We start from the raw sequence: 26795 nt of genomic DNA on the forward strand, positions 1-26795 counted from the left end.
ATTTACATTTTCTCTACTTAAAGAGTCAGTTCTTTGTTTATCATGAAGAACTTACAGCTGCTTATTTTGTGCCAGTGATTGTACAAATACAACATGTAACTGCACATTCAGTGTGTTTACATGCATTTCAGTAACCAGTTTACACAGGAAAACAAGGTAACACAGTAATCGGAGAACATATTTACATGACATGTACTAACCTAGTCACTGTAAAAGTGCATATGCAAACGTGTAATTACTTCTCTGTCCATCCAGCCTCTTTGCTGTTTACGTTCCATTTATAAACTGATTACAAACCCAATCACTCGCACACTTGGTTGGCACAGAAATATGTGTTCAGGTTTCTCTAAACCTTTTCCCCCGATTACAGAAACCAAGTTTTTTCATAAATGTGACAGTTAAGAAATCAGCTCACTAGTAAAAACCAACTGTAGACGTAGCATGTCTGTGCCTCTGTAACTCTGGTGCAGTCTCTCTTATACTCATTCTGACTTTTTGGTTGTGAAATTTAAAGAGTTACCTTTCAAGGGGCCCCAGTGTTATGACTGTAATCAAACAGGTTGAAGTACAACAAACTTTTTGTCTTAGCTACATTATTTTTTTTAGAGCTCGTGCACAAAAAGGGAGGCATCTTTTCTTATCATTTCATTTCGAAACACCTCAAGTTAGAACAAGTCATGCTTATAAGTGGTCTGAAAAAAAAGAGTAGAATTCTTAAGTCGCATTAACTTTAAAATGAATAGAATACATATTTACATTCTGTTAATGATAAAAAAGATCAACTGATTCCACTAAATTCCTGTATGATGTTTTGCAGTGTATAAAATAAAGGCAAATATGTCCACAGAATTCTAGGCTATAGGGTTAACAGAACAAGAGTCGGCCCTGTAGCTATACAAAAAACACACCATCGGGTGGCAGCAAAACCTCACGTGACAAACAAGGTTCTCACTCATAGACTGTATGACTTTTTGCTCCCAGTTCTTCATCAATCCACCTGGGGGCATCTTTCTGCAAAAATCTACAGGAAGACCCCCCAACTCTCTGGAGTTATGATTGTTGAGATGCGCTAGAAAAGTCCCTGTGATTAAAAGGACTTTCATAACATGATTCTGAAGGAGCTGAGTGCACTGCTCTCCAGTAATTATTCAAAATGAAGCTGGCATGTTTATTTGTGAGAGAACAAAAGAGAAAGGGACGAACTGAATGTGTGGCATTAGTTACATGTTGTAGGTCAGTGCATCAGGATCAATCAAACACTCCTTTTACCTTTTGCCAAAGTATGAAACTTAAAGCATGAAACGTGAACCATGTAATTAATCTATTTATATCCTCTGAGTACAGGCCTCTCCGTAACAAAACACCCTGCGCTTAGAGAGAGAAATGTAACTTAATGCCATGACTTGTTTCCTGGTTGCTTCACCATGGTTATTTCTGTTGTACTGTGAGAGAATGAAAACTCTAATAGTGTTATCACAGAAAGCCATAATTCTACACAGCTCCAGGTTTCCAAAGAAACACCTAAGGATTTCTGACAGCAAATACAAAAAAGGCAATACAAAGGGCTTCATACTTGCTGCACTCAGACTGTCTGTTGAGCTGTTGAGAAGGTCTCCCAGTATCTTTGTGCCTGGCTCAGCACTGAATCATATTGATCTCTGGGTGATTTTTCTTTTCCCTGAGGGCTGTTAAGAGACAGAGGCTCTACGAGCAGCCAATAGAGAGAATCTAGAGGTTGATTGATTTCCACTGAGTGCATCATAAGTAGCCAAACAAAAATAGATCTATCTACCTATCTTATAAAAATCACCAATTACATATTGGTTCAATATGTAATGCAACACATATAAGAAAAGAAAAAAAAAACAATGAACTTAACAGCAGAAAATTTAAGTAAAACAACAAGAACAAAATGATGTAAAAAGACCAATATACACATACATGCAAGTATATAGGCACACACACACACACATGCACACAAACACATACACATATACACACACACACACACACACACACAAATTTACACCCATGCACACATGTTAAAATAATAACATAAGAAAGCCATTGGATAGAAGTGGGTCTTCAGAAAAGCAGTTTATCATCTTTATCATCATCATATTGTTTTAGATATTGTTGGTCAGAAAAAAACACAAAGACATGTCAAAAAGCTTTTTTCACAGCTAACATTTTGTTTTATCGTAGTAAAAAAAAAAAGGAGTCATTAAAAACATTCACAATTCAGCCCTCATTACAGTTTTTTTTTATTTACAGTTGTGCTTTCCCTGCTGTTATGTCATAATATCATCCATGAAAATGGCACTTTATCTGTTAAAGGTGAGAGAAAGAGGTGAAAGTGTCACGGTGATGAAACAAACTCACCCACAACTTCCTGTCATGTGTCTTGAGAAATCTTTAGATAGATGGCAGATAATGCTCCTCAGGCACAGGATCATACCTGGGGTTTAGCATCAGTTTCAGTATCATATGCAGTGCATTCCTGGACACTGACTGTCACGTCTAGAGACAGATCTGCTGCCGTCAGAAGACAGCAGCACAAGGCCAAATATGTCACTAAGCTAGTCCTAGGAGTGGCACATATACTACAAGACTCCTTTAGGTGCTCCTTTGTCGAGATATTATATCCCTGAGAAAGAGCAAACCATTGTTTGTTCAGCCACCTCCCCCATCACCCACCAATCTTCATTTAAAAAACTGCAAATTGTAGAGAAAGGGTTCAATTACATGCAGATCACTGTTTGTGGTGATGTATCATTATTTCTGATTGATGATAATAGTGGAGGTATGTACTTCAGCACAACACAGAGCAGGCTTTGTCACAGTACAAAGCATTTATTATCCTCATTGTGGAAGAGAGGGGAAATGGTGCTCGTGCAGCCCCTTTCCTGCTTATCTCAGACAAGGGGAAGGCGCTTTATAATCACCAGGCGTCTGGATGTAAGACTGCAATATCTGAAGTCCAAGCTCAAGACGCTGCTATAATCATATCTGTCTCACTGTGTCTCTCACTGTCTCCATTTCAGTTTTCACTTCAGGGCATTTATGTCCTGGCATAAAAAGTTACACAACATATAGCTAAATAAAAGTCATAAAAATGCAGCATCTTTCCTCCTGTCGTTGTCTTTTCTTCAACTTTTAATGACGTTATGTGCAAATGTAAATCTAAATCCATTGGCAGCAAATCATCACCTCAGGTACAAGATGGATATTGATTTGATTCCAGTACTGTTTATTGATTTGACTCCTTACCGAATCTCCATATTTATCCTTTTGGAAAAATTGAAAAATACTAGAAACAACTTTTACTTTTATCAACATCAGCAATGAAAATGTCTTAACTGTTGCCCAAATAAATTTCTGAGTTTACAATGTTTTCAGATTTCTTTAAAACCAGAACTGGATTTCTCTAACACGTGTGCAGCATCATCTTGAAATCATCGACACTGCCAGGTAAATATTCTTAAAGCAAAACCAGGTGGCTGCTGCTGACACCGAATCAATTTGAAGGTGGAATATGCAGCCCAATGAGATTATGTGGTTTTACCTTCGCCTTTGTCCCTCATTGCTTGCTGTAGTTGTGAGGTTGCCTGGAGACGACGGAAACGTCTGGGAGCAGCAGCGATGGAGAAGTATGAAAAAATCAAAGTTGTTGGAAGAGGAGCTTTCGGGTAAACTCGGGGTTTATTTACACTTCTTAGCTGTGCAGCTGTTGCACACATCTGTTTGCTTGAAAATACGGCGATGCCAGGCATGTGCTAAGAAAGCTAGAAGTTCGTAAGGCCTCAGTTTTTCCCCAAAAATGTAACCTAATGTGTACCGCCCACTACAAAGACTAAAAAAAGTAACGGAGCGTTGAGCAAAGCTTATAAAAAGGTTGCCGCTGCTTGAAAAGGATATCAAGGCTGGCTGTCGTGACAACTATGACAGCCAAAATGACTTTGCGTTTCTATAGTATTAACTAATGCTTTATCGAACAACTTTTAGGTTGCCAGGTTATCGAAAATCCTCCTCTTGTACGACACTTTTGTCTTTGGACTGTATGACCACTTATCTTCTTGTTATTGTTTTACCAACATTTTTTAACTGAGTCATCACTTAACAGAAACATACTGATGTCTTATTACCAGCAAGGGCGTAGGTTTGGTCTCAACATTTGTAGGGACGCAACAACCCCGCCACCCCTCCAAAACAAAGATTGGCTTTTAAATGTCGTCAACCAAACGTTATATTAACATATGCGATCTGAATTTACATACAAGACTGTCCATACGCAAATGTTATATATGATATATAATGTAATATATAATTCAACAATGTACATATATGTACACGTGTTGAATTATAGCCTATATGTAAAAATGACATGAAACCTGTTTGAAATTGGAACAATATCATATATTGACATATATTTCTAGCTAATAGAAACATGTATTTAAGTATATCTGTTTATATTATAGACATTTAACATGAATATATATCCATCCCAAAGCCTATCACTATATGTTCATATAAATGTAAATATAAAAGATTTAATAAGACACACACACACACACATACACACACACAAAGTAACTATAATGAAAAATAACGTATGTGTCAAAACGTAATAATATAGTAAGGCATCAAAAAGTCATAGTACAGTAAGGTTGTTAATTATGTAAATTACCAAAGCCCATCCAACTTTTATATTTTACAGAACAAATTATACATCTCATTTTTCGTCATTTTCCTCCTCTATCAGGATCGTACACCTGTGCCGCAGGCGCAGCGACGGGGCCTTTGTCATCCTGAAGGAGATTCCAGTGGAGCAGATGTCACGAGATGAACGTCTGGCAGCTCAGAATGAGTGTCAGGTGCTGAAACTGCTCAACCACCCAAATATCATAGAATACTATGAGAACTTCCTGGAAGACAAGGCCCTCATGATAGCTATGGAGTATGCACCAGGTAAGCTTACTGTAGTATCTTATTACATCACCCCCCTTTGGTTCATTGTACAACAATTCACATGCTGTAGGGCACCATACCATTTTTCATTCCCATGTCAGGCCTGGGAATACCACATGATAATATCAGTCTGTGTGGTGCTGTTGTAAGGGGCAATATGATTACATAAGTTTAAGGAAAAAGGTAAATGTGAGTCCAAAATTCTGAAGCAACACTCCAGGATCCAGCACTCAGGCAAATCACTAATTGAAGGTGTAGAGTTTAGTTATAGTTTAAGATTTGACATTCACGCAGGAATTGCTTATTATTGTTCAACTGTGGATCCAAACAATCTGAGGTACACTGCCCCATTGTAGCAGATAAAAATAATAATCATCTATCCAAATAAAAAACATTTATTTGGATAGATGATTATTTTGTGGATCCCCTTTCCCTTTTACCTTGACATCAACATGTCACTTGTGCAGCAACAGCACCTGCTGTTAAATCCATTTCTTAATGGCTTTGATTTCATCATCTCACAGCCATTGAATCAACCCGGTTACCTGAACATTTACTAAGTTAATATGTTTGCAATGAACAGAAATCATCTTTATTGTGTATTCTTTTCTCAATGTTTTCTTCATGCAGGTGGGACTCTAGCTGATTACATACAGAAGCGCTGTAACTCTCTGCTGGACGAAGACACCATCCTTCACTTCTTTGTACAGATTTTACTTGCCTTGTATCATGTCCACAACAAACTCATCCTGCACAGGGACCTCAAGACACAGAATATTCTTCTTGACAAGCACCAGATGATCGTTAAAATCGGTGACTTTGGCATCTCCAAAATCCTCGTCAGCAAGAGCAAAGCTTACACGGTGAGATGATTTACCTTCTGTTTGGAACTGTAATTACTTCACCAACATACATATACTGATATGTTGAATCTTAACATGTGCTAACATGAATTAATGCCACATTTATTAACTATGCAGGTGGTTGGGACTCCATGCTACATCTCCCCAGAGCTGTGTGAAGGAAAGCCGTATAATCAGAAGAGTGACATCTGGGCTTTGGGCTGTGTGCTCTATGAGCTAGCAAGCCTTAAGAGAGCCTTCGAGGCTGCTGTACTGAAAACTTTTCTTTACAAAAATAATACTATGTTTGTGTTAGCTTTTACAATATTATTGTACTTATTCTGTGTATAATATATAACATATTTCTGTGTACAAAGGCAATGAAACCGCCCTTACAACCATCAGAGCTACTCCCATTTACCATAGGAGATGGATATTTATTATTTCTCAGAATATTTTATATGAAGTCCCCAGGTTGCCCCATGTCTAAGTGTAAGGCAGATTGCTGGGGCTTTTGATTTTGACACAAATCAGTAATTCACTGAAATCTTTTTGCTTACACTCAAATCTGTCTTCACTCCCGATCCCACAGTGATATATGAATTTGAAATTCTTATCCCCTTAGCTTGGATTTTTGGTAGGGAATTCAGAATTTTTCACATATTTCTAAAGCATTTTGTATTGTTATTTATGCTCATTCATTTTGCTTTCAGAATCTACCTGCCCTCGTTCTGAAGATCATGAGCGGTACATTTGCTCCAATTTCAGACCGATACAGCCCAGAACTCCGACAGCTCATCCTCAACATGCTGAATCTGGATCCATCCAAACGGCCCCAGCTCAATGAAATAATGGCTCTCCCCATATGCATCAGGCCCCTGCTTAATCTCTACACAGATATAGGCAATGTCAAAATGCGCAGGTGGGACCTTAATTCAGAAGTAACGAGAAGATAGAGCTTTTTAAGAGACATGGACATTGATGTGAGATTAAGATTTTCAATATTTTGTGAAATGAATTCTTTCTTTAACGTTCATCTATAAAAACCACCTCCTCTGGATTTTTTCAGGATTGAGAAATCACTGTCTACTGTGCACAGTCCTCAAGGGAGACCAGGAGGCAGAGTTCCTACCAACAGGTCCAGAGGTGAGGCATGTGATGCCATTATTTGACAACAGAATTAGCTGTACCAAACTGAATGCAGTACTTTAATCACAAATTTATCATTTCTTGGACTGAGACAGATGGATCAGTTGGTTTAGGATCAGGGAAAGTACACTCGCTCCCCCTGTCCTCGGTGTACACATGGGGAAGTGGCATCTCAATGCCTCTCCGCCTGCCAATGCTCAACACTGAGGTGCTTCAAGTGTCCCTGGGCCGCACTCAGAAGATGGGGGTCACCAAGTCAGGCCGTCTGATTACATGGGAGGTCTGTGTAAACCCTTCAGTTTTTTAATATATTTGCTTACTTGCTTACAAAGCTGCTTTTACAATTCCCTGATATAACACATTACAAAGGAAATCCACCTGATAACACTGACTCACTGTCAAGCAACAGCTGTGATCTACTCTGCACCCCTGGGTCAACCTGTTGATGGACAATGATGGATCTTTTTGTAGTTTAACTGTTAACTAACCTAATATAATGCTTTGATATAATGCAGCCCAGTTCATCACCACTGAAAACTACAACCACAAGAATAAAAATATAGTTGAATTAATACCTCTGTGACAGTGTCAATCAAAACAAAACATTGTTTCTTTGTAAAAGTTGGAATTTGTGGCTGAGCTATTGTGTTAGATTGCTGTAGATTTTGCAGGTGTACCCAATCAATGGGCCAATGATTGATTATGTACAACAGCTACAATACAGTACATAATTTTTTAAGCTGTTATCAATGGTAAAAAATGTGCTTTTGGTGTCAGCCTCTCAAAGAACTTCTTGTACTAACTACTTGTAGACCACATTACAGAGAACAATTGGTGTTAAAGAGGCAGTCATTGCAAATTTTTCACCAGCAGTTGCTGTAATAGTTCACAGTGCAAACAGTCACCACTAGTTGTTGAAAGCAACATGTTATTATGTATTTTCAGGGCTCTAAGAAACTCTAGGAAAATGTAGAAAATCAGTAACTGATGCAGAGTTAAATGAGGCAGGCTGGAGAATATGGGTACTTGGATTCTCACTCTCCTGACATAAAAACTATTTCTCTGTCTGCACACAAAAGACTAATAACCATTAATTATCACAGGCTCCATCAGTTGGGTCTGGTGAGGCCAGTCTGCCCGGTGTGGTGGAGCAGATGCAGCCTCAGTTCATTTCTCGCTTCCTAGAGGGTCAGTCTGGAGTCACCATCAAATCCGTGTCCTGTGGAGATCTCTTTACCACCTGCATGACAGGTTGGTGCACTGTTACTTTCTAATAATTAGAGAGATCACAACCATGCCCAGTCAGCCTAGCAAGAAGTTATGTTATAGGAGATCAATTTTTATTCTGTGATTTGTGCCCTCACACACCACACCACAGGGCTGTGAAACAGTAAGGCAGCATTTCAAGATGCATATGAAAGTGTGTACAGTTCTTTTTCCAGATATTGTGGATCCATGTAAAGAAAACCTCTTCACGCTTACTTAGAAATTTGGAAGTGCAATTTTTCTTGAGCTCAAACTTAGTCAGTGTTTTACAAAGCTGTCGTCAGTACGTCTCTCATTGCAAAGCAGATAACGCAGGATTAAAGACCCTTCCTCTCAGCTCAGTTGCCTCTCTTTCATCACTTTTCACTGTAGTGACACAGATTAATGTGCGTTAGATAGGGATTACAAGCATTTTGTTGGTCCACAAAAGAATACACCTATAGTCATCAACAAATAGTACCATTAATCCCTTCTTTTTATTTTCAATTTTCAGACAGGGGCATTATCATGACGTTTGGAAGTGGGAGCAATGGGTGTCTAGGACATGGTAACTTCAATGATGTAACACAGGTACATGTTGAACCTTCAAAGGAAAATATTTGAATGTTACACTCAGTTACCAGTGTATGAGATACACCTAAAGTATTTAGTCTAAACAACAGCCCTGCAATAAGTTTTACTGCTGTTTCTAATGTTTTTTTTTTTACCTTATTTATATCAAGGAGGGTACACTAAGAAACAACACCACAAACTGCAAAAAGACAATACAGTTGAATCAACACCTCTCTCAGTCTGTTTTAACGAAAAGTGATTATTAGGCTATAACCTTCATGAGGGAGGATTTATTGTGCGCCTGTTGTATGTGACTGTATTAGACTTAGCGAGGTGCCAAAACAGACCTACAGTGTTAGTCACTACTACAGTGCTTTATGATTTCCCATCACATGAAATTTAAAATCTTTTTTTAATCCAATATAATCTGCAGTAATACATCCATATGTCTCCCAAAGAAAAGTTTTTGCTTCATACTGATTGTTTTTATGAATCATGAATAAATCATTTTTGTTAAACGCTATGGTGAGCATTTCCTGTCAGAGTATGTTTGGAAAGCCCTAAATTATGGCAAACATGCCTTAAAACAAAAAAAAGCAACAAACCAAAATTTCAGACACTGTAGAACAGAATGTTCATTAAAAACATTTTTGGTGGAGAGAGGGGGGTATGACATGCAACAAAAGTCCCCGGCTTGAATCGAACCAGGGACATTGCAGTTACTGTATATACCTATTAAACACTGTGCTACCAGGATGCTGCATCGCTACTGATTTTTATTAAAAATCTGACACATCAAAATTACAATGACAACCTTTCTTTTCTCTCTCTTTGTTTTTGTATTCAGCCCAAGATAGTTGAGGCCCTCCTCGGCTATGAGCTGGTTCAGGTGTCATGTGGTGCTTCCCACGTTCTCGCCGTGACCAATGAAAGAGAAGTATTTGTCTGGGGAAGAGGAGATAATGGTATAGTAAATAAACCAGTTGTTTTCTAAGTCACTCAGTCTCTCTTGGTATTCTCCTTTTGTTATTTCTTTATTATATGTGACTGATTTATGACAGCAGCACATCAGCACACAGATTGATTGCTGGGTCTCTGGCCTTGTTTCTCTTGCTCTGTCTGGAAGGTCGCCTTGGGCTAGGCACCCAAGACACCCACAACTCTCCGCAGCAGGTGTGTTTACCTGTGGAATTTGAGGCCCAGAGGGTAGTGTGCGGAGTTGACTGCTCCATGATTATCAGCACTCAGTACACGATCCAGGCATGTGGAAGCAACAGGTAATTATTCTACTTTTTGACCATTATTCTCAGTAAACACTGACTGACAGGTGCTAATAATCAGCAGTAAAACATACCTCATTTCATGTTTAATAAGAGGACATCACCACTGTATGTTTTCAGAAAGCCATTTTGTGAAAGTGATCTTCTGTTGATAACACCCAGTAAAATGATACCTCCCACTGGCTCACTGTATGGTTCAGATAATTTCATGTGCATGGGGGTGGTTGTAGATTAAAGGTCCACAGAGATATTTTCTTTGTGCACAACCTGTGAGACAGCATTCTTCTAAAGTGACAAACACTTTGTTTTCTGACATTGTTAATCCCTTACTCTCAGAGAGGTTAAGGACAGGATGTGTAGGAGTACAAATTCAAAACCTGCAGCTCAGCAGCAACCTGCATGAGAAAGGGAAACAGGAATGAAAAATCTTAAAGGATCTTGTCACAAACATATGTTTATGTAGGTTCTGTATATCTAAATCATTATTTAAAAGCATTGAATAAATACTGTTATTCTGTGTCAACACTGTTTTAGTTGTTAATACTTAGATTTGTTGTTTTGTTGTGGTCAGGTTCAACAAGCTTGGCTTGGATAAGATAACAGCTGGAGAGGAACCGAATCCCTCAAATCAGGTGGAAGAAGTTCATTCTTACACTCCTATCCAATCAGCCCCACTCAACAGTGAAAAGATAGTTTACATTGACATTGGAACGGCCCACTCTGTTGCTGTTACAGGTAAAGAAATTCCCAGTATTATGTTATAACCATGTTTTTGTAGCAGTACAATACATCTCTGTGATTGTCTCCATGAGCACACTATCCATCCCTTGTACTCATGTTATTAACAATGTTTGTTCCTCAGACCTTCATCACCTTCATCTTCAAGTCAGTATAGACAAAAACATTTTTGTCATGAGATTTGTATCACCACTTTCAACCACATTGTCTTCTCTAGAAAGGGGTCATTGTTTCACCTTTGGCAGTAACCAGCATGGCCAGATGGGCTGCAGTTCCCGTCGTAGCAGCCGTGTGCCATACCTGGTACCTGGTCTACAGTGTATTACCATGGCTGCTTGTGGAGATGCTTTCACCTTAGCTATTGGATCTGGTGAGTAGAAGGAACTCTATGGGATATTTTAACCTTTTTTTAAAGGTTCTGCACATCTCCTCGGGTGTTTTACGCTGACAACACTAAACAAAGGGGACAAAAATAGCTTGGATAGGGTTATAAACATAAAGTACAGTAGCTAGTATGGTTAGCATGGCTAACAACAGCAGTGAACAAAGTTGTAATTTATGCAGGGTTTTATCAAAGATGTAACTGTTATTAACGTCATTGCACTCACTGCAGCCAAACCAGTTCCTCTTCTCTGCTGCTTGTATTTTGCCACAGTGCAGCAATAAAACAAGAATATAAGCAAATAAGTACTGTATGTCTGCAAGGCTATTTTGGTCACAATCAGGTGTTTTGTGAGAACAGCAGACTTTCGTTTTTAACAAAGTGTCACTGTACAAATGAAACTGAAAGTCTGACTTACTACTACTATTTATACATATATATATATATATATACATATATGTATATATATGCACCCAAAGCTTTGATTTTGGCAGTAAGTAAAAGCATATTTTTTCCTGCCTGAGAGATCCACCCCACTCCATGGAGAGCCTCACAATTTCACATGTTAGAGAATAGTCAGATATAACTAAACTGAAATCAGATTGAATCGAAAGCAGATTTCAGTCTGACTGACTTTCGGTCAGACTGACTCATGCCACTTTCATATAATTTGGGATGGATGGTATGATTGCAGAGTTGGTTGAGTAAGGACTAAAATACTGAGTATTGACAATACAACTCCATATCTATCAAATGTGGGTTTAATTACATTGACCAACAGTCTTTGGCAGGTATGAAGTGTCTATATTTGTTTGGTTTGCTTTTCAGGCACTTCCCTGTTATTATCAGGGTTTCCTATTTGTAATTATGACTGGGAAGTTGATGTGAACACTGTTTACAAGTCGAAAACTGCAAATGACACAAACATGACATTAGAGGAGGTCTAATAAACCAAATTAGGTGAAATCACCCAGATGTGTGCAGGGCCTTACTTGAAACTGTTCCTCTGTGTTCAAGAAAACTCTTATATCTGAAGAAGTCCACTGATCAAATAATGAACACACATATGGTATGTTCTAAAAAAAGATGATGGGAATTTGGTGACTTTGTGTTAAAATAGTTGCTGTTATGCAGCTGACTTTAGATGTTACCAAAAAACACAAAAGAGACATTTTCAAAAAGTAAAAACTCTATTTTCCCTGAGTGTTAATCCTTCGATGAAAACAGTTGTTTAGAGCTGTGTATGAGGAGGAGACGCACGAGTAAACACAACAGGTTTCATCTCAGCTCTGAATAGAGACAACATTTTTCAGATGTCTGTGGTTTAGCTGCTTCGGAAGAGAAAGAGGAGGATTCTGGGATACTGAGGACAGTGCATTTTAAACTATGTGACCGCACGACTGTAATGTAACTTTAACTCAAAAACAAAGCTGATTAAATGTTCACTGTGATGGATTTTGTCACTCAAACAAGTTTCAAGTCTCTGCAAGTTTATTTTCATGTCAAACAGAGTTGAAAGTTTAAAGCTAATGGTTACATGGAACATATGTTGTGCTTTGGAAAATGGTTAGCAGTCATGTAAACTACTCCAGGGTTTCAGCTAATGGGCTAAAACCATTGGTTTGGTCCTCTAAACACTTGGGTTAACAAATAGGTAACAGATGTGTGTGTTTTGAAATGTGCATTTTGTTCTTAAAGCTAAGGGTAAAATGGTAAAATGTCATATGGTGCCAGTGCTTGACTCCCTGGTGAGAAAGCCAGCAGTGCCAGCCATGCCTGTAGGTGTCCTTTGTTAGAGAAGAGCTTTGTTCAGCTTCCTATGGATGGGGCCATTATGCTGCCACTGCAGGAGAGATAAAGCCGTCACTTACAGATTTGTGTGGATTAATGTTAAGAAACAGCAACCAGCTCCTTGTTCTCCTGTTTTCCACAGAAGGGGAGGTGTACACCTGGGGAAAGGGGGCCCGCGGCCGCCTCGGTAGAAAAGAGGAGGATTCTGGGAAACCAAAGGCGGTGCAGCTTGACGAGAGTCACCCGTTCACAGTGACATCAGTGGCATGTTGTCATGGCAACACTCTGCTGGCAGTGAAACGTAATATTTTGCTTATTACCCTTTGTTAACAAACACTGTAAGATGTTGGGATGTGGTGAAATCTGACAAAGAGGGTACTAATCCCCCAGATGAAAGACGTGAGACAAGCCTCCCTCAGAGAAGCATGTTTTTCTGTGTAGAATTGTGAAAACACTCATTTATAAGTTTAAAAGCTCAGTGGCTAAAACATGACTACAGCTTTATTTCACACAGTCTTTGCATCTGACAGGCGGTGTGGTGAGGTGCTCTGTTTACATAAACTATTTCCTTTCGGCCATATTGAAACTCGTTTGGAATCTGCATGCCAAAAGTAATAATTCAGTCCAATTTTGCATTGTGGTTATTGATTTTAGACTGAACTGAATAATGTGGCCACAGGCCTCTTACTGAGAAGACATCAATTCACCTATTTGTACCTCTTTCCCCTACAGTGATAGTGCACAAGCCAGAGATTCTGATGTAAACTGAAAAACAGTGAAGGTGGGATTAAATCGTCCCTCTACAGTCCAAATTGAAAATAGCTGCAGATTTTGAGATTAAACTGCACCACAATTTAATAAGTAATACAGATGTTGGTAATCCTTGCTACAAGCTACAGAGTTGCTGTTTGGCCAAGGTGGCATGTTCAGATTCCTTTTTTATCCAACCATCAGTCCAAAACTCAAAGACATTCAGTTTACTCTCAGATACAATGAAGAAAACATTTGTGAAGATGGAACCAGTAACTTTTTGGTATTTTTGCTCATTATCAAAAGCTTTAATTGCTCATTAGCAATTAATTTTCTGTCGATCAAGTAATTGATTAATTGACTAGTAATTTCAGCTTGACTGACATTCTACCCTTTGCTCCATCTTGTTTCAGCTTTGCTTGAGGAACCTGTCCCAAGATGATTTTGTCCTGAAAACGAACCCACACCCACTCAGCAGTCGTCATGAAGCCCTGCGGTGGCGTGAGGTGAAGGACAGCTTCCTCTGAATACTCCTCCCAGAGGCCCATCTGCACTGCATTTGAAAGATTCCTTTTCATACTGCAGCTGTGGCCTCAGATTGTCACTTGGTCTTTCCTCTCTATCAGTTTTTTTTCTTTCAGGAATGAATGTTTGTTTCATTCTGGGACTTGATATCATGGAGCAAAGCACAGAAAAGGTCGAAAACTGACTGTTTCTGCAGGTGTAGCTCACAACAGGCTGGTTAAAGGGATGTTGTAACCCTTACTGAAACCGGATTGCAGGAAGTCATTAGGCAGCTTTCATGTGGTGAACTATTGTCCTCTCTCACGTGCAGGGTAAGCATGATAAACCATGAAAGGTCAGTGAAAGCCAAACTGGTTTGAGCTCTCTTGAGCAACTGGTGAATGCAATGATACAATGCACAGAAACGAAAAGAATGAAGCCACTTGAGAGTTCATCAGTCAGCTGAACCAAACACATTAATCTTGATCAGGTCGTCAGTGGTCACATTGTGCTTTATTGGATTAGTCCTCCAATACATTTGTAACTCAACAGCAGTGTTCAGACCAGATAACGACATGTTGTTTAAGGTTAGACTGAACCAAGACTTTATGGTGTTGAAGAGGCTGTGGCTGTGTCCGAAATCACTCCCTCATCCACTTATTCACTACTCCCTTATAGTTTCGTCTATAGTGAGAAGTAAATAGAGATTTCCAACACTTATGAATCATCGACATATTGCTATTTACATTCATCTATGAATACTGACAACCTGGATTATGAGATTGTTAGTAGCAAATACTTTTGTATGAATCTTTCAGGGTACTATATAGAGTGTAAATGTCACCATTCGACACTTTGGACACTCAGAAAATGGTGGACAGTAAATATAGTGCACTACATACAAATAGGGAGTGATATTTCAAATGAGATTGCATATATGATGGTGTAAACTGTGTTTATAGGGTGACCAAAGACTGCTGAGAAAAGAAAACTGCCAAAGCAGAAGCCCATGTATGCCGAGCAGTGGTGAAGTAGTACTCAGATCTTTTACTTAAGCAGAAGTATCAACACCACAATGTAAAAAGGCTGTGTTACATGTTAAAGTACAAAAGTATTATCAGCTTGATTTTGAAAGATTATAATTATTGATGCATTCATGTGTAAGCAGCTCTGATGTTGCAGCTGGTAAAGGTGTGGCTAATTTAAAGTACTAACTTAATCTATAGTAATACATCATAATTTATTAGTGATTATATTGTTGTATTAATAATCTGGATCAGCAAAGTAATTTAAGGTGCCATATAAATGTAGTGGAGTAAAAACAACAATGTTTCCCTGTGAACAGTAGTGAAGTAGTAGTAGTATACTGTACCGTAAAATGGAAATACTCAAGTAAAGTACAAAGATTACACTTAGTTACTTTTCACCACTGGTGTCTAGAAGTGAAGTCCTTGCAGTACATAATGTATTCATATATTTACATTTTTATTCATTATCAGTCACCATGACATTTTCTAGTGTTAAAGCTTTAAAAAAAAAAAGAAAAGAAAAAAAGAAAGATCTTCTCTTGTTGGTCGACATCTGAAATCAAATTCTGAACAGCTGGACCTGCAGCCTGAGAAAGAAATCCTGTGGTAAATGTTATGTATGTATATTAGTGTATGTCAGACCAGAGGACAGTTCCCCTGTGGATAAGCTTTAAATTAGAGACAATGAGGTCTTCAGAAAGGCAACATATAATGCATTACAAAAGCTGCTGAAATGAGTATTTGGGTAAAATTTTTCAGAGAACACTCATAGACTCATAGAAAATCCATATCTTAACTGGGAAGTTCAACTTAAAAAAAAAGAAAAACTAGTTATACATCACCACCTTAAAATGATGAGGTTAGTCTGACAGTCTTATCACCTTTGCTTTATACTGCCCCCACAATCTTATTCTTACATTTATCATTGATACATTATGTAATTTCCTTTACAATTTGCTCAGATTAATTAACAGTTGGTGTGATTGTTGTGATGATTATTATATATTCAGTTAATATATATTAATGTACATCTGTCCTTTAATGTATTTATTAAGATTCTAATAGTTTTTGCCTTTTTTTCCAACTGTAATCACATTGTAACAGTAATTATTACTTATTTAAGATGTGTTCACACCTTTTCTGAGGACATGGATCATTTATCATTGTTGTCTTGTATGATGATGTAATGATGATGTAATCTGGTGGCAATACAGCAGGTGAAAATGATCTAAATGTGTGGATGTGCTCTTTATTTCCACTGTCAAAAGGCATGTCCAGTTGGTTATTATTATTTATTTCATTTTTTTTCAGTGTTAAGGTTTTATTTTCGTCATGTAAATAGTCAACATTATAACATTCTGAGAAAAAAATACTATTTTGCTTCAATGTGCTTGCTTTCTGTACCACCAGAGGGCATCCATCACCTCTGACTGCTCTAGGTTTCTGAATGAGGTTGTTTTTTTGTTTTTTTTATTATTCATGTTATATATTTATTTGATGTAAACCTTAATAACCAGACCCTCCACTTCCGATTTCAGTAAGCCTAAGCAAGACTGCCGTTTTAATATGTCTAAAGTCAGAAGCAGCTTTTGTGTGTTTACTGAGGTAAACAGGGTTTTACTTGACAAATAAATAATTAATATTAAGTATGGGCTTGGGAAAACAAACAGCGCATCTCATTAGAGGCCACTGCAGCCAGACAAAAGCCCAATTAAAGATCCATAAAGGGAGATCAGAGGGATAAAATGGTGTGAGCAGTGTTTCAGCTTCTTGACTCCTCCTGCGTGGAGGAGGAGGCGGGACTCGGTGCACCTAAACAGACGGAGGGGTTATGCATTGTGCTCAGTGTGTCAGTACTGCATCCACAGAGGAGGAGAGGGGGAGAGGGCCACACAGCAGCACTGCCGGCCACAATAAAGCCCGAGTTTGCAGAGAGACACGGGGGCTTACAGGACGAATCTGTGATCATTTCTGCAGCGTTTTCTGGACTGTGTAGTCTTGCGCTTTTGCTGCCATCAGTCTCCGGGCTGCAGGAGGAGAAGCTGGGGAGGACTCGCCTCCCTGAAAAAGCCCGATCTGTCGGTGGCGGAAGGGACGTGATATGAACCCCTCGTCGGCTTGAACGGCGGTGCAGCTGAATATCCCCGTTTTCCAGAGGATCGGGAGGACATTTTAAACCTTTAACCTGCAGCTGAAGGCCCGAGAAATATCCACAGAACCTGCAGCGATGCCCGGGTTTGACTACAAGTTTCTGGAAAAGCCAAAGAGACGGTTCCAGTGTCCGCTCTGCAGCAAGGCGATGCGGGAGCCGGTCCAAGTGTCTACCTGCGGACACCGTTTCTGTGACACCTGTCTGCAAGAATTTCTAAGGTACAATGTGTGTATGCTTTTGTGTGTGCGCGCGCGTGTGTGTGTGTGTGTGTGTGTGTGTGTGTGTGTGTGTGTGTGTGTTTGTGTGCGTGTGTGTGTGTGTGTGTACACAGAGGAGAAAGAGAAAGATCCACCTCTCTGAAGGCGATACCGGAGACTACAGCCTTGTCTAGTTTCGGTCGAGCAACAGTAAATAAAGGATGTGTAGGTGTGTCCTCCTCACTTTTCCTCATTAGGTTTTTTACGTGTTTTATGTCGCTACAGTGCAACAACAGAATATGAGGCCTGATTTGAACCCCCCCGGTTCAGGTGTGTTTGCTCCTAAACATCCTCTCTACATGTGCATACAAAACAACACTGGTGATGAGCCCATGCAGGTGTTTTTTTTTACGACAGGTAGAGGAGTTGGTTTTTGTTGTTGTGACCACATCGTGCACGAGGGCTTGAAATGGTGCATATGATCATTTAGTGTCTTTTTCTACTCTGTCTGTCATGCTGTGGTGTTTGTGTCCTGTAGAGGGCCCCTGCCTCCTCATCCTGTCTGTGTTTTGGCCCTGGGGTGGCTGAGTTTGTATGAGGTTGAGGAGGTGTGTGTGTGTGTGTGTGTGTGTGTGTTACAGATTCTGCCTTGAGTCCAGGATTAGACAGATTCCTTCATCAGTGTCAGTCAGAGTGCTGGGGGGGGGGGGACTGAGGGACCTTTCACTCCGAGGTCAGCAGTCTGACAGACCCCCAGCTCACCTCCTCACCTCCTAATCTGCTGAACATTGAAGTCTGTGTTAAGACTTGTAGAAAGAAGGTCTTTGTTTTAACTTTGAGGATGACATCGTCACAAAAGATTCACTAAGTGTCGTACATTAAAAAGGAAAATCGTGCAGTGTACTGAATCTCAGGTGGACCTGATGTGTAATAAACTTGTTTTCCTGGCTTTTGTACTGTAGCATCAGGTTCTCATGAACCAAACTTGTGTTGCACAGAGTCAAGGCTGAACCACCAACTGACCGAAACAGGCCACTGCTTATATTCTGTTTGCATAATTTAATTAATTGCAAATTTGTTAGAAATTTGCACCACTGAAATACAGAATCAGTTGTGACAGGTCCTCCATCCTCCACCTTGTGGCCTTATCTTGTAGAGATTATGTGTCGAAAGCTGTTTTTAAGAATACATTTTATATTAAAATTTTCTCTGTGTATCAATTAACATTCAACAACTTAAAAAATGTTGAGTTTGTTTTCTCAGAAAACAGGGGAAACATGCAAATGTTCCCATTTAAGAAGCTGGAACAAACGAATTGCTGGCACTTTTACTTAAAAATAAAAAAATACCTTAAGCTTAAAACTTAGTTATTAAGATTGTTACCAATTAATTTTCTTACAGTCTACTAATCAGTTAGTCATATATATATTTCAGCCTTAGTGTACTGTGGTTTCTGGGTGCCTAATGAAACTCTTGTGAACAATGGAGGTCAATAGGTGCCTAATGACAAATTTTTGCCCTGTGGCAACAATAGAAGGTTAATCAGGCCATTGATGGAGCAGATAACCTCATGTGTCTGTTAATTTATCTCTTTATGTGGTGTTTAATGGGACACATTTGTCCATGAGAAAGAGCTCCACTCTCTCTTTGAGGAGACGGATACTATCTTATATCCACATGAATAGTGTTAACTCTATTAAAAGTGAGCTTTTATTGTCTTGTCAAAGCCAAACTAAGGACATACATTATGTGCATATCAAAACAAAAAGTTTGTCACTGAATCTTTTCTCCCAAAAATCTTAAATTGCAGGTCTGAGAAGTGGTTTTCTTCCTCTGGCCACTGAGATTAATCAATTCAAAAATGTTCGGGAAGAAAACAGATTGTGAGAAAGGGAGTCCTGTTTTCTTTTGGGCAGTACATTGTGGGGCTGCAACTAATGATCGTTTCATCATTAATTATCCTGTCATTTATTTTCTCAATTAATCAACTTGTTATTTTGTTTATAAAATGTCAGAAAATATTGAAAAAAAAAAAAAATCCTATCACAGCTTTGTAGAGTCAAAGACGTTGCCTTCAAATGTGTCTTGTTGGATCAATGGGCAAAAAACCCAACTTACCAGTTTACAAATCTTCTCATTGGTGAATCTTGAACAAGCAAATGTTTGACAATTTTAACTTTACATTTAATTTTTACTGGAGCGTTGATCAGACAAGGAAAACTCGGCACTCAAAAAAAAAAAAGAGCATTTCACAGCCCTACCTGTACCTGTGAGCCTTTGTATGCAAGACACAGTGATAAAAGCTTCATTCATTTATTCATTTGTTGTGAATGAAAGTGGACATTCTTTATTCACACACAGAGCGAGCGTACCAATGTTGTTATGGTTACTGAATCATGTCTAGATGATTTACAGTAGAACACCAGGCCCTGTATTGTAGATATCACCAGTGTTGATGTGTTGTGTGATTCGTATCAGAGCGTCAATGATGATATGGAAAGATAAAGAGAAAGACAAAACAGAAACTTGCTGTTTGCTCACCTCTTGTGGAGCAGCTGGCTGTCTGCAGTTCTGAATCATATTACTTCTCCTCAAGCCTTAAAGCTCTTGAATATAAGTTAAATATAGCATTTTAATTGTTAAATTCAGTTTTACAAGTCATAAAAATGCTGTGGTTTCTTGCTTTGCTGGATTCCTACTTAGAAATCGTCTCAGTCTGACTGCTTTGCAGTTGTTGGGAGTTTTATTTCAGTTACAAAATTTGTCTTGCTGCTGTTTAACTATAAGCGGCACGGAGATGAAAGTTGATGAAAGTTGAAAACACCCTGAGGGAAACTCAAATTAATAAGCCAACACTTGCCATCAGGAAAGCGGAATATCTAATCTAATAGAAAGATGATATCAACGCGTTTTGCTTGTCACGAACTTCTGTTAGGAAAACGGACAGGAGGGAGGTGGAGATGTGGATTAATGATGTAAATGCGTGAACCACTCTGTCGTGAGTTGCTGGTTTGTACCTTGAGTCATCAGGAAGCCTCCTCTGGCTTACTAAACAGCAGCAAATTGCATCTGGCTGAAAAGCAGAGATTCAGCTAAACAAAGCGAGCGAGGGAGGAACAGCGTTCACTGCTGATCAATGAGTTTGGCCCGATGCTTTGTCTGCCTCATCCTGCCCGCCTCCGTGTTCGTCCTCCAGTTTACGCTTTTTTTTTTCTTTTTTTTTTTTATTGTGACTCCCACAGACTCACTGAATTATCTGAAGTTTCACAACTTTTCAAAGTTTTTAGTTGAGTAACTGTGTGCTGCTGTTTGGTCAGGATGAGTGCAGATGTGATGATTCCTCCCTGTCTGACCTGCATGACCAAAGATGGAGCAATGTCTGAGAGACTGATGAGCTTGACAGCTTGGTACAATAAGTGCACATTCCTGCAATAAGTTCATACTTCTTAAGGCATTTATAAGTTTTAACTAATGGCTTTATTAAGAGTTAATTAATCATTTACGAATGCTTTAGAGATCCCTTTCACTGGTTAGAGGATGTGACCACTTAATTAGGTAAAAACACTGAAGACAATCTGGTAAAAGACCCATTTTATGACAATATTAACACTTGCATTTGCAGAATTGACAATTAAAACTGTTTATTAATGATTATTTATGAAGTGGAAGCTGCTATATAAACAGATTGACAATGCGGTAAAACACAGCTGTAATGATAATAGTTCACGAATACTGTACATGTATAAACACTTACAAATGTCCCTCTATCTGCATAGAACTACATTATAGTGTTATAAAACATATGCTGCTTATAAAAGTGAAATAGGGCGAGGTTAAGTAAAGTGTAAACAATAAGATAATGTTTGAATCCAGGGACGACTTGTTTCTTGAGAAAGGATTGTTAACACTGAAGCAGTGCCATGCAGCAGCATTCTTCTGTGGCTTGTTGCAACAGAGCAGCGAGCTCTGGAGACAGCGACACAGCCGTCAGTGTGAAAGCGGGCAGACTCGGCTGGCAAGCCCGGACTGGATGTTACACAGCCTTCAATAATTACGGGAAAAAAGATCAACCTAGTTTGCACAATGGGCAAAGCATTAGCTAACGACTGTCTGTCAGCCTCAATAAACTTGAACTCCCCTCACAAAAGATGCGTGCGCTCGATGGCCAAGGGAGTTGAACGTGGCCTTGACTGGCACACTTTGTCAATTAAAGAGGCGACAGTGCAGCCAGTCTGTATGTCAGTGTGGCTGAGGGCGGAGGAGCCTCTGCAATATCGTCTGCTGCAGTTTTTAAATGTTTTTGTAAACTTTATTGTACCTGAGAAGCGGACCAGGAAATCTTGTTAAAGCGACAACTGAAACATGTTGGCTTCTGATCTTATCGATGAACAGCTTTAATCAAATCTGCAGATATAAATATTAAGTCATTAATAAAGAGTTTTAACATAAAATATGTTTTATAATGTTCTTATATTGGTTTAAAACCATAATATAAAGTATTTATTAATTAAATCTATTGTAACTCCTCTTTTGAAATCACATTACAGCTGTGTTTTACTGTATTGTCGTTCATTATCTGTTAATACAGCAGTTTCCACTCATAGGCGTCCACTTACATCTGCTCACAACTATATTATAGTGTGTTATAAGCCGTTTATTAAATGTTTATATGCTGCTTATAAATGCTGCATAAGGGCAGTGCAAGTACTGAGTTATTTTAGAAAGGGTTAATTCTGTATTTTCACTTCAAAGAAAGTCAAAATAAAGTGAAATGTCCCTGAGAGGCACTCAAGGAAACACATGAATTGTTCTTACTTCACCGTGTCTGAGCGCTGAAAGGAGCCGGTGTGTGTCTGTGTCCACAGGCATGTTAGCATGTGATGCTAATGGGCTGTGTTCCCACCCTGGGGAGGAATGTCTAAATACTCTGCAGCAGCAACAGCAGTCCTGGAGGCTTCCTCCGCTCTGAGGGAGAGTCATGGGGTAAAATCTGCCCAGCCCTGCAGCTTTAACACAATCTGCAATCACATATGAGTCACATGCTTCAACAATTCAGTGCGCGCTGAACGGGGCGGGCCTTTGTTTTAACAACACTGCCTCTTTAATAAAGGAGAATAACACTTAATGGTATGTAACACAATTTCCTTCACTGTGTGAGGGCTAAGTAGGGCTTATTGCCACGCCACACATGCCAGGCCTCATGGCTCATCAGTCCTGGGTCTACCGAGCCAGAGTACTGCCACGCAATGTGACAGTGTTGTCTCTGTGGGGATGATGCAGTGCTGGGCCACGGCCTTGACAGGGGTGTAATTGGTTTGTTCGGTTCGGGAGCTTCTTCCTACAGGCCTCCACATAGTCGTATGTAGTGCAACTGCTGACTTACCCAGAGTCACGAGGAGCTCCAAAGTGGGCTAATGTGAGAATTTTTCATGGCATGATTATTCACTGTCCAGAAGCCAGGGAAGTGTTTTTTGGAATGGGCCGTGATTCATTTTAACTTTAGTAGTTTTTTTTTTTTTTTTTTTTTTTTTCTCAGTGATGGAGGTGATACTCATTTTTTTCTGCTGTGCTCTCCCACATTTTTATCATCTGAATGCCCTGGCGCACAACCCAGCAGCATTACAAGTACTACAGCCAAACGCCCCCTCCCTCTTTTACTCTTCTTCCAACAGCCACTGTCTGTCTTATTTGAATATGTGTGGGTTTACTTTCATGGAAGGAAAAACTGATGTAGGGTTTATAAGGTTAAAATAATGACTAGGGCTGCAGCTAGTAATTATTTTCATTATAGATTAATCTGTTGATCGTGTCGTCACTGAAATGTCCAGAAAACTTAAAAAAAAAAATACCTTCACAACTTTGCAAAGCTGAACATGACATCTTCAAATGTCTTCTCTTGTTTGACCAAAAGTCCAAATATCCAAACATATTTATTTTCCAATAATATATGACAAAGAAAAGCAAGAAATTGTCTTGTCTCTACAAAGGGTGACGTATTAGAAAGTGGCAGAGAATCTAACAACAGATGTGATCAGAGATGTGTTTGGCTCTTTTAGCACATGGTTAGCTATAGCCAGATTTCTCTCCTTTTAAACACATGATAAATCCACTTCTGTCCATTGTGCGTGCAGCCGTGCAGAAGGACGTATAGAGCGGCACTTTAGTCGCTGTGACGGGGCGTTTCTTTAAGGGCTAAATGGAGCTGTGTTGCATTGGTGCCCAATGTTGTGTGTCAGCCTGGCACTTGAAGCAGCTGGGGCTTTGTGTCTCAGTGGGTATCTGTATCTGAATAGGACCGATGCCACGGATGGCTGATAAATGACTGTGTGTTCATTACCATCCCCATCCCTCAGCCCCATCACAGAGACATTCACAGTCCCCCGCAGGTGTCCGAAGGCTGCACAGGCGTCCTGGGTCCAGATCCGGAGAGTTCGGGGGGACCTCAGTGTCCCATCCTTCTCTGACGACAACGGTGGTCAGTGAGCTGCGCACAGAGAGATACTGTGTTTAGCTGAGTGAAAGCCCTCGGGCCTCTCCGCTCTGCACTTTGGGCTCTGTGAAGGCTTCTTGGAGCTGTGCACTGAGGCTGCTGTCAGCTGATGTACTTGGGGTGACAGAGCTGGAAACAGCCCAGTAAGTTTTAACACATCAATGCATAGAAGGAGCCACTCACTCAGAGAAGAGAGAAGGAAATAAAAAAAAAATGCCTGCGAGATACAGCAGCATTTGTGTGAAAGAAGAACAGTCAGTGCTCTATGCTCTGCCTAAATGTAGCTACACTTCCATGATGTTCAGCACCTGTAAAGTCAAGAGACAAACCTCAACTGCTGGGAAGCTGTGCCGCCCACTGTTTTCTCTTTTTCTACCTGAAGTGAATAGCAGGGAAGTCAGTCAGTCAGTGACTGAATGTTCCTGAACTTTACACGTCACCACTCTCCTGGACTTTGAAACTCATGATTATATGAGAAGTCTCTGATCTTTAAAGTTTAACGTGGATGTTTTTACTTCCCACTGCTTCAGGCGTATTACTGTCTGAATTAAGACATACAGATCCGGCAGAAAAGGCCTTTTAACACCAAGCTTACTAGAGTTTTTTATTCAAAATATGACTATGACTCATGGACTGTGGGTTCAGTTTGAGTAATACCGAAAGATGTTCAATTTGCTGTCAAAGAAGACTTAACAGAAACAGAAAATATTCACAGCTGAGGAGCTGGAACTTGTGATGTTTTGGCGTTTTTGCTTTAAAAAATGACTAATTGATTATTCAAAAAACAATACAGTACATAAACATCTGATCAATCGCAACCCTTTAAGATCTCCTCTGCTTATGATAATGTAATAATTACCGATCATTTTGTCTGTAAGTTGTCAAAATAGTTTAAAATAACTTAGAATTTCCCAGAGCCAAAGGTGACATATTCAGTTAGTTTGTTTTATCCACAAACAGCCTGGATGCACATTAAACTAAATGGGCCCAAGTTGAGTCTGGGAATAAAATCCAAACAAACAACAGGAAACGACCCCAAATCACAGTGTTTTATGGATGCAAGGAAATGGATGTTGACATCCGATAGCCAGTAATTACCCGTGTTGGGAAGGCATAAAAGCGAGCATGAAAATTGAATTAAAACTGCAGTTCTGACCCACAAAAATGAGTGTATAAACACCAGAGTCAAATAATTCAGTCAGTGACAAACTATGTCAGCTCTCTTGTTTACATGCCCTGTAACCTGTAAACAAAAAGTCCACTTTTCCCACTGTGATCTGAAGTAAAGATAAACGGTAACACTTTATTTTGTGGGTCTGTAAATTCCAGTTTATTTCCTGGAAAGAATCACATAATTTGGTTCTAATGACCGTTAAAATATAGAGTGATCAGTCACTTTCATTTATTTCTAGCACAACCTTGAGGCTTTTATTCAGAGGAGAGCAGGTGAGGTAAACCAGCAAAATGTGAAATGTATCTGGAAACAAACATACAACTCAGCCTAAATGAAGAATAAAGGTTCCAATAATAAATTAATGAGTAATAAAAATTTACTGGGGTTCAAATGGAGCAATTTCTTTCATTGAAATTCATCTGGAAGTCAACAAGAAACTCAACACAACTAATTGAATCAGGCAAAATAACAGTATCAGAGCAAACAAAGTGCAGCAGAAAAGAAACTAGTTGTGATGAAAGGACATTTGCAGAGGAAACTTGCTTTAATTGATACTCTTGTTCTTGTAATTCGTGGATTTGCTGTGAGGCGTTTTGTTCTTTTAAGCGTTTCCACAGAGCTGTCCGTCCGTCCGTCCTCCCGTCACCACGGACAGATAGATGTTAGCCGGCCTGCTTCAGGATAAGGTAATTGAGGCGAGTCTCCGGGGAGGAAGCTGAGAGGCTTTAGAGATGCAGCTGTGATGATGACATCGCTGGGAGAAAGTGTCCTGACCATTTCACACAGCTGCAGACAAGATGTTATTGTGAGACTCGTATTGTGACAGCTGTTTGCATGAATGTACAGTAACGATCGGGGGGCCCTTTAAATTATTAGGTGGCTTTTCTTCAGTGGTGGAACATAAAGTATTGTACTGTACAAAGTTTAGGTACTTTACCCGAGTATTTCCATTTTATGATGCTTAATGTTTCTACTCAACTTCAAACATGAATATTTTTGCTCAACTACATTTGATAGCTTAAATTACAAATAAAAAACATATGATGAGCTCATAAAATATGATGCTTTGTTCAAGATTAAACAACCAACAGTATGATTGGGTTGAGTTAAAATGATTATTTGATTAATAGATAATCAATTGGCAACCGTTGTATTGATCTTTGAAGTAATTTTTAATGTGAGAATGCCAAATGTTTTATGGTTCCAGCTTTTCATATGTGAGATTTAGCTGCTTTTTCTTTTTAATAAATTGTGCGGTTTGGACAGTTTGTTGGACAAAACAAGTAGTGGTGACGGACATTTCTCACGACTTTCTGAATTTTAACAAACCAAACAATCAATTAATCAAGAAAATAGTCAGGAGATTAATCCATAATAAAGACGAATCATCAGTCGCAGCTTTATATAAACAGGATAAAAATCAGCTCCACCTCAACCAACCGCAGAAGTAAAATTCTGCTTACACATTAATGCGTCAGGGCTTTCACTTGTGATGAAGCGTTTCTACAGAGTGGCATCAGTACTTAAGTAAA

General features: G+C 39.3%; 2 protein-coding genes across 2 annotated transcripts in view; both read left to right on the top strand.

The window, feature by feature from the left end:
- Window positions 1–3618: 3618 nt before the first annotated feature.
- nek8 (NIMA related kinase 8) lies at window positions 3619–16461 on the top strand. The gene is made up of 15 exons (XM_022759775.1): window positions 3619–3689; window positions 4763–4968; window positions 5599–5831; window positions 5949–6080; window positions 6524–6732; window positions 6880–6956; window positions 7055–7239; window positions 8063–8210; window positions 8719–8795; window positions 9625–9742; window positions 9904–10054; window positions 10629–10792; window positions 11013–11165; window positions 13111–13269; window positions 14132–16461. The coding sequence occupies exons 1-15, from the start codon at window positions 3643–3645 to the stop codon at window positions 14158–14160; spliced, it is 2088 nt and encodes a 695-aa protein (XP_022615496.1). The 5' UTR covers window positions 3619–3642; the 3' UTR covers window positions 14161–16461.
- A 638-nt stretch (window positions 16462–17099) lies between these two features.
- traf4 (TNF receptor associated factor 4) overlaps window positions 17100–26795 on the top strand; it is a 37979-nt gene continuing 28283 nt past the window's right edge. The window contains exon 1 of the mRNA XM_022759802.1: window positions 17100–17620. Within this exon, the coding sequence (XP_022615523.1) occupies window positions 17478–17620 (143 nt within the window). The 5' untranslated portion in view covers window positions 17100–17477. The remainder of the gene's footprint in view (window positions 17621–26795) is intronic.

Source organism: Seriola dumerili, unplaced genomic scaffold, assembly GCF_002260705.1.
Source record: "Seriola dumerili isolate Sdu_G_001 unplaced genomic scaffold, Sdu_1.0 BDQW01000330.1, whole genome shotgun sequence".
NCBI lineage: Eukaryota > Metazoa > Chordata > Actinopteri > Carangiformes > Carangidae > Seriola > Seriola dumerili.